At 31.4% G+C, this 9,511-nt stretch overlaps 1 protein-coding gene across 1 annotated transcript; it reads right to left on the bottom strand.

The window, feature by feature from the left end:
* Positions 1–257: 257 nt before the first annotated feature.
* On the bottom strand, positions 258–8,399 carry LOC128157514 (neuronal membrane glycoprotein M6-a-like). Its single transcript, XM_052820101.1, has 8 exons — positions 8,285–8,399; positions 7,468–7,600; positions 6,333–6,489; positions 5,826–5,985; positions 4,355–4,517; positions 3,903–4,000; positions 2,485–2,550; positions 258–1,831 (listed from the first exon to the last, which is right to left on the bottom strand). The coding sequence occupies exons 2-8, from the start codon at positions 7,469–7,471 to the stop codon at positions 1,673–1,675; spliced, it is 807 nt and encodes a 268-aa protein (XP_052676061.1). The 5' UTR covers positions 7,472–7,600; positions 8,285–8,399; the 3' UTR covers positions 258–1,672.
* Between the last annotated feature and the right edge of the window lie 1,112 nt (positions 8,400–9,511).

The following is a 9,511-nucleotide window of genomic DNA, read 5'->3' as shown; positions in this document are numbered from 1 at the left end:
TTTTTTATGATTTTGTAATTTATCAAACAGGTGGGAATTGAAGATCCACCTCTGCCAAGAGCTGAACAAACTGTGTTATCTACAATGTATAAATAGCAATTAACCTATCATAAATTCATTGTCTTTCAGTCTGGTATAAATGGATTTCCCTTTTGCTATCAGATCTTGACACAGTACTGCCAAACTGCACATGCACTGCAGCAGAACATTAAAGGCAGACATGATCAATTACTAAATTTTGGTTAAAAACAATGAACATAATTTGACTACAAAATTTATTATGTTACATTACATGAAATACATATGTGCTTTGTACAAAAAATTACTATGGTAATATTAATAAAATGAAATAAAAATAATTGCATTTTGTTAAATAACAACCGAATCTATCAATATTGTACCAGCAATTCAAATAAAATTCAATTGACAGTATTCCTTCAGTAAAATGACAAAATTCACCAATATCAGAAAACATGCTGTTTTAAAAAGAACTCGTGAAGTTTTAATTACCTTAAATACATGTCTTTGCAATTAAATGTTAACTGCTTTAATTATGGATTGCCTCTGTCTCATTGAGCATGGTTAATTTGATTTACAATGTACATATTATAGAAGTTTCTTTTTTAATAAAACTTATGGAAATGTTATAAAAAATACACAGAGCATATAAACATATATGAATAATCTATAAAACTGTAAATAAATTCATTAAAATCACAACTTTACACAAAACATTTTGTGTATAAGCAGTTGTTACATGTAAAATATGAAGAAACAACAACCATTAATGTTAAAATTAGATGATAACATTAAAAGCAAATATGGCAAGGTTATAAGAGTAACCATTTTGTAGAGAAAAAAATGATATGTATTGCATGTCAAGGAAAATACTTAATTATCTCCCTTCAACAATGTAATATATTGAAATGTTCTTGCCTTTTGAAAAATACATTTATGATATGCATATACATGTATAATGAATCAAAATCAAAAGAGATGTCAGTTTTCATCCACTTGAAAAAAACAAGGTTATAGGATGTGTGAACAAAATTGTTCTTGGAATGTTCTGAATCATTTTGTAAAAAAAATAATTTTGTAAAAGACGTCATAGCATTATAAGAGTCACTTTCATAGAAGTCTACAAGTTCAAACATTTATAGCTTATATGTGGACAACAATTGACAACCAATACAGTCTATTAAAATATCTGATATGTCTTTAGTCAATAAACATAAGTTAAAACTATAAAAGTTCACAAATTCACATATGCAAAATACTGTGGTTTCATCAATATTCGTTGAATACATGTACCAATTTTCGTGGATTTCGTTATTAAGTTGATCCTCGAAATTAAGTGTTCATTGAAGTGCAATTTCTATTAACATCTTGTATTGATAGGGTCATTGGTCACGAATTTAAGTATCCTTGAAACCGTGATTTTCACTTTATCCACGAAAATTGATACCCTTGAATATTAATGAAACCACAGTACTCACTGTATGCAACACACTCTCAACAAAATAAAATCTTCTTCACAAAATATTACGTAAAAAATATTGCATTCATTAAAATAAACATTTACAATAACAGATCTCCTTTCCAAGGGATCAAAATTTTACACAAATGGATTTTCTCATTTATACAGGTATTCAGTTTCCTGGATGTTCAGTTCTCATCGGAAGCTGCTTTTGTCATATGATTGATCCAGAATTCCCCTTCCGTTGCTGTGCAAATCTATCTCCTCCATGTCGACAGCATTGCGGTAATCAGTCAGCTCCTTGGAAATCTTGATTCTTGTGTAGTTACTTGACAGAATGGTCATGTAGAAAATCTGGAATATAACATACAGAAGATAAGGCACGTTCCAAACATAATTTTATTACATCATATTGAAATTCATGTTTTGAATTTTGCTGCCTTAGATTTATATGATTTCCACAAAAGCAATGATGCTGACTAATACAGCGATACTTAATCTATTTTGGATCTAAATCCATAATCAACTTGGCCTCTTGGCAAATGAACGGTGGAGTTCATACTGTACAGTTCCAATGTACAACTGTACACTATATTATATATGCATATAGTAAAACTTTAAAGTACCGTACATCACAATCATGCATATTTTATTTCAAACCATAGCAAAGCCGTTTATCAGTAGTAATGCTATAAAATGAACTTAATTTGTCTAAACACTTAAATCAAGATACACTATCATCCTGTGTGTCAACATTGCAATGCCAATTTCAAATTGTGTTGGCAATGAATGAATTAAAAATAAAATTTCTCTAGTGAGCTTGCAATTTCTGGATAAAAAAATTCCGTATTGAGGACCGCATTTAGACACTCAGTCAGTAAAACGCTTGACTGTAATAAAGAACATTATGGCAAACATCGCTATAATCCAGACATTACATCCAATGATTCATATTTCAAAGTTCATACTGATGATTGACAATGGTAGGCATTCATACATGTACTTACCATACCAATGATGATACAAGCTGCCCCTGCTAGGGCTGTACAGAAAAGTGGGCCTGCTTCAGCAAACTGAAAGTATGAAATACAACAGCACTGTGGTCATAACTGTCAGAACTGTCAACTAAACTTTACTTTGTGTCTTACATTGCGTAGACATAAATTATCATACCTATTACTTTGGAGTAAAAAACTGTACATTATTATTGATCTCATTGAAACAAAAGTTAATATTGATTGATGAAATAAAATCAAGTATATTGTAAACCTTTTCTTTCCTGAATCTGATAATTAACAGCGTAGCGCAGTGGGTTAGAGGGTTAACTACGAATCTGTAAGTCATGAGTTCGAATTCTGCTGGGGCTTTAAATTTTTTTAGCTTTCCCAAAAAGAACAGGGGCGTACAAGGCGTTCGATCTCCCCCACTCGGAGCAATGAAGATAAAAGAATTTCGATTTCAGTTAGAACATTAATTTTTGACTTTTATTGCATTGTTTTCATTATAAATTTCACAAATATTGTGATTTCATTCTATTAACATGACAGATATATGTTTCAAAATTAAGCTGCACGCAGTTTTTTGCCTAAATCTTGGACCATTCACATTTCTTAATTGCAAAATTAGGTATGAATGGGTCCTGACTCCATCCTAAAAGTACTTTTACTTCATGAATAAGTTTATATTGATTTTTATAAATGGTTTATTAAAATGGAGTCTAGACCCTGAATGAGTCAAATTTGTGATCTTCACCAAAAACGTTTTACTTTATTAAATATTTTCAAACAGTTTAATTTATTCACACGTACTCTAATGTGTCAACGTAGCTCACTATGATAAGCGGAGGCTCGTAGTCCATCCTTCTCCATGGAGAGGGTGTTTGAATCGTATAGACGACGTTTTATTTTTAATTCATTTGCTTTTAAGTAAAACATGTTTTGCTTTTTTATTTGATTATTATGAAAAAATATCTAATACCATTTATATAATGACAACAATTACGAAATGTTCATAATCTGTACACACAGTGTCGGATAAAAATAGCGCAAGCACAGGTGTGAGATCATGCTGTAATGCTTAGAATGCATCGAATACAACAAAGGAGATAAGTAGCAAGTGCATGTATTATTGTATATTATGAATTTGTCAGAGAATGCAGTTCTATATCATACATGTACATGTAATGATGCACAGTTTCAAATATAAAGATTTTTTATATGTTCATATGCCATCTCAAAATCCTGATTACGGGGGATTTGTCAGGCCTTGTACGCTCTTGTCCTTTGAAAACATTTATTTCGGTCAAATACTGTAAAATTTGAAAAGTGTGAAAGTGTTTTGATCTACTTTTATCCACATTAATATCAACAGGTGTCACATACCATCTTAAGACAGACTTTTTAAAAACACTATTAAGTACACTTACATTATCACAAAGGAGCCTCAGTTCTGTTGGGTTACAGAGCTCATCTTTCCCTGGAGGGGCCACACCCAGCAGTGGGTATGTGGAATTTCTGTAGATACCTACAAAACCATTTATGTTTTATAATTACTAAGATGGAAGTAGCTGATTTTAAGAACTGCACAAGATAAACATGTGTTTAATATTTTGTTTTTCAATTATATCTTACTCCAATACTGATTCCAAAAGATTTAACACCAGGTTCCTTGACATTTTTTTTTCAAGAAATGAAATGTGTGTTGCACATCAGAAAAATATTACATGTACATATAGTTAATATCGAAAGAATTTATATCAAATTTCTTCTTTACACATACAAGTTTAAAAAAGAAATGTGTTTCTGATAAATGGTAAATACAAAGTTCAGTAAAAACATTTTTTTTAACTTAATAAACTTTCCTCTAAAAACAACTTACCATAGTGACTGAGTTTGAAGCAGTATTTGACGGTCTTAAAGTTGTTGCCATACACTTCAGTGTTACAGATAGAACCCAACATAACATACAAAAAGACAGGAATGGTGGCCACACCAAGAATCACCAGCCACACTAGGTTCAACAGGAAGGACATGGCCATAAACTGAAAGGAAGCAGTCATTGAAAGAATTATCTAATTATTGATCTTAATTCTTTTAGTAACATGGTACTGTAGATTCCTTATTCAATGCTATTACATACACATGTACTAAATTCCAAGATTCCATCGTTTTGGTTCAAATACTGAGAATAAGATAAAATCACGAGCATCAAACTTTTATTATAATTTCATAGAGTTCACAACTATCAAATAATAAAACAAGATTTTAAATCTATGAAAGATGTCGATATGCTTCTTGCAATTTTAGTGGATATTAATTACTTGCATTTACGGTACCAAGACACTACGTCACAAGATAACAATTCAAATGCTTTGTTAAATTGATTGTTTCAATCAATTCAGTTAAATGTCATCATACGTGTAGCTAAGTTGTTAAAATATCACAGATCACAAGTTAAAATCCACTAGGGGCTATTAATTATATTTACTGAATTTAATTGTTGAAAATCATAATCTTTTATCCAAAATTACATACTTTTTAAAAAATCTTTTAAATAAGATGATAGCAATTGGATTGTTGTATTTTGCTAGTATCACACTGATCCCCTAAACTTAATTTACCAAGCTGAATTACGATCACGCCTATAATTACATCGTCATCGACATGCAGGTACCACCCCCCCCCCCCCCCAATCAAATTTTAGCGACAGCAGCTATTTGGTATTTAATTAATCATTTATTAACTAATGTCTAAAAGATTTCAACATTGTCGACAGACCTAAGCAAAAAACTACAACAAAACACATTTTTATGAAAACTTTCATCAGGGTCTACTCGGTTTAGAGCTTTTGGCTTAAAAAGTAATTCGTCAACATATCATTTATTTTATCATATCTTTTTTTCTAGGATTTCATTCTAGAGAATAAATACCATTAATTTTTGAGTTCATACAATAGTTAAAAATGACCAAAATAAACACATGCATAACACTTCTTTTACTCTGATGTGTCAGGTCCACAAAGCATAAAAATTTAAAACAATTTGATGTGATAAAGTTTAAACAGATGTTTATATTCAATTTCATACATCCAGTTCTAATTAACCCAAAATTAACATTTACTTTTATAAAAAATGGACGATATCATCATTGTCAATAAAATTTGCAAGGGGGTACACATTTCTGAGAGGTGATTACAAAAAAACCCCACTAGCACATAACTTTTCTTTTGTATATGTATTGTAACTATTGTTAGAATGCACATCTATAATTCAAAACAAGGCTTTCCATAATTGAGCCCAGTTAGTGTCGAGTATATGACTACATTAACGATAACTTAAACTCTAACTTACAAATCCTGCAGACACTCTTCCTCCCATGATACATCTCTTCCCAGAATAAACATTCTGTCTGGTTGCTCCAGTTGCAAGGAAACCAAAAACCAACAGAACAATGGAGAAGAGAGCCATCACTACACCAATCACAATGAAGACAATCTGCACAACTGAAAGCCTACAAAACATCAAATACTACTGTAATATATGAATATCATGGTGTGCAAATACAAAACTTCATGAACATGGATGATTTAAATTTAAACATTTACTTTACAAAAGGGATTAGTACTATAATTATACATGAATATAGTGTACAAATTACAAATAGATTATAGATAAACTCCATGAATAATTGAATATTGATTGTTGAGATTTTATTACCGGTAATATGTAAATGGTGTGACCATTGGTCCAAACACAGAATTATCAATATAATGCAATTTTGTTGTTAATTGTCAAAAAATTTCTTATATTTTATCAAATTATCTCTTTCATTCTTCAAAATGAAATTTTCATACTAACCACGACACAGAAAACTGAAACAGTCCCTCCATGACATTTATGATAATAATCTGCAGGGCCCTATAAAGAGTTCCACAGAACACCCCGACACCAACAAACACAATGATAGTGGCCATTAAAGAGGCAAATGGACAATTCCCAAGTTTGTCAAGAGCTCCTGAAATGTAAAAACAGGAATCAAACTAAAATCAGTAAGGTTAAAAAATTGCATACAGTTTGAGATTATATCATGCACTGTCTTACCTTTCTACATAATTACAAATCATGCTGTACTGACAAGAGTTTTGTTATAGATATTTTATTATTATTTTTTTTTACACATGGTGCATGCTACATTGCAACTGTCAGTAAGCTCCACATACTTGGACTGTCAAACCACTTATTTCCATTAATACAATTCTTATTTTTCTCCATCCCATTTAGCTCTTTTGTTTCATTTTAAATTCCCGTTTAGCATGTTTTAAAAGCTGGCTACAGCAACCTAAAAAGTTGGTTTTTGAAACTAAACTAACATAATCACTGTTTTTCAGCATTGCAAATCCTAAACACTGGTCAGTCAGGGGCTTGAAATTTCAACAATGAAGTCAACAATATTCACATGCATTAATAAATTCACAGCATGGCAAACAGGAAAGTGATGTGTTGCAATACATGATCTTTATTGACCGATTTGACATGTTGGGACCATCTAAATATATTATAATAGATTTTTTCCGCAATATCTATACTTAACTTTCCTATACTATGTACACTACACCATTTAAGTGCACTTGATATACAAGTCAATACAAAATGTTTACACCGGTGTACACCGGGGTAAGATTAAGTGCGCCCAAAATTTCAAACTTGTGTACACTGTCAGGTACAGAGACACATGAAATTCCTGACTAAATTTGCCATTAATGAGTTCAAATAAAACAATTATCATTTATCATTAAAAAATAAAGAGGTTCATAAAAGTTAATGTTGATTAAACAGTCACAATGAAAAATGGTATTTTAGGTATTTTGTTACAATGTATTTTCTGATTGAACCTTTTTGATGTTATGTACATACTACAATCTGCTGTGACCTGCACAAAAATTAAGTACGTTATTTTCAAAACTAACTCCTCTAAAGTCACATAATAATTTACCCATCTTGAGCTGATTTGTGGTATAAATCAGGTAAACTTCAAATTATTTCTTCTCTTTCATTTCGAAAAAATGACTCATAGGTGTCGCTTTTGGGAGTGGTAAGTAATCAATAACTTGTACGTTGTTCCTTTGCTACATTGGAGAAAAAAGATAAGTCGTACGGTGATTATTACCTGGTTGGACAGATTGTTGCAAGTTGAGGTAGAGCTATAGCATATTTCACAAGAATACAGTACAGTTTTCTTGTAGGGCAAATCTGTAAAACCAGACTAATATGATAATCATCCTCCCTAGTTTAAACTTTAAATAATAAAAGTCAATACTTCAAATTCTGTATAAAATATGTTTCTTCTTGTTTCTATACTACATGTACATGTGGCTGTATATGTATCTCTGTTCTGAAACAGGGTAACAAGGTTTACGAGGGTAACAGACGCATGTTTCTATGCATGTACCTCTCTTTTTTGAAACAGGGTAACGAGGGTATATAACAGACCCGGATTGCAGAATTGCCGCACTGGGAAGCTGTACTGGATTTGAGACATATATCTACTTGTATGCGTAATTCATACTGGAGGTCTTCCCTTTAATTACATCTATCTCCAATCATGTAATATATATATAATTATATATTTATATGATAATATTTAACATATATAATACCTAAACTTTGAAGTCATTATTTTACCGAAAATGAGGTAACATTTATTATCTCTGTACTTACGGCAACCCATTCATTGCCGGTTGACCTAATTATAACGCTAAAAGCATGGCATGTGAATAAATTCAGTTGAAGGTAAAGAAGATGAGGAAAACCTTTGATATCCGGTAGAATATGATGTCGTTGTGTACACACATGCAATAGAATCAAGCTGATCGAACGTACCTCAGCTGCATCTAAAAAGTAATTTAGGTAATTATACAGTAATATTTACATTCTACTGTGTTTTTCTATTGAATTCTGTGATTTTCAAATGCCTCTAAATGCAACAAGTAGTCAAAGGTCAAACCGACGAGTTTTATTATGACGTCATAAACGTTAAACGCTGTAAACTGCAACGTTACAAGCGAAAATCAAAGTTCACGCTTGTGGCTGTTACTGTGGCTCTTCCATTAATATAAACTTACCCTTAGGATAAGATAGGAATTTTAAGGGATGAATCACATTTGCCGACAAGGCAAGAAGTTAAAAAAATGTAAATATAAGCATTAAATCATGATTTTTTGAAGTATACACTCTCATAACTGCAGCGGTGTGTGCATACAAATTTTCATAACGCGCTAATGCGCGTTACTAAATTTGTATGCACACACCGCTGCAGTTATGAGAGTGTATACTTCAAAAAATCATGATTCAATGCTATAATGTACATACACATATAAGTACTATATCAGTCAAGGGCCTTGTTCACATGTACTTTGGGACAATAATGGGAAAAAGTCATTGAACCTGACCCTGATCTACTAAGGCTATTTATACATAGATAGGACAGATCGAGGCATTGGTTTGCATACATATTGATTTATAAAAAAAAAAAAAGCACGAATAGTAATCGTATTTTTTTTTTCTGTCTTGAAAGTAGACTGCAACTTGGCACGAAACAAACGGATCATTCAAAACAGAAGACATGGTCAGTCAAAACAAATACAATACATATCGTATTACATGTAAGAAAAATTCATTAAAAAAAAATATTTACATATTTTAATGATATATACATAAAAACTATTGCATTTTCCATAAACAAAGACAGGCATTTATTAGATTATAAAACCAAAATATTTACATCCACTTAATATGATTATATCTTTATTTCTTACGAAAATTGATTGTAATCCATATTTATCTATAAAAACTGACAAAAACTTAATCTACACGATTCAGTTTTAAACTGTTTATTGATTGGTGGAAACTTTCAGCATCCCCCCCCAAAAAAATAATAATGGAATGCACGAAATAATCATCAAGATGCGTAGCTGCAATAATGTAGCCTTTTCCGATTTTATTTTTTTTACATCTGATGCCCCCCCCCCCCCCCCAAA

This window comes from Crassostrea angulata, chromosome 7 (assembly GCF_025612915.1).
Source record: "Crassostrea angulata isolate pt1a10 chromosome 7, ASM2561291v2, whole genome shotgun sequence".
NCBI lineage: Eukaryota > Metazoa > Mollusca > Bivalvia > Ostreida > Ostreidae > Magallana > Magallana angulata.
Note: the sequence above shows the minus strand (reverse complement) of the source record. Positions and strands in the feature narration are given on the sequence as shown.

Coding starts and splice junctions, on each gene's coding strand:
- LOC128157514 (XM_052820101.1), bottom strand. Junction 4,518..5,825: donor GAAGAGTGTCTGCAGGATTT/GTAAGTTAGAGT, acceptor GCTTCCTTTCAG/TTTATGGCCATGTCCTTCCT. Junction 2,551..3,902: donor TGAGGCTCCTTTGTGATAAT/GTAAGTGTACTT, acceptor TCATACTTTCAG/TTTGCTGAAGCAGGCCCACT.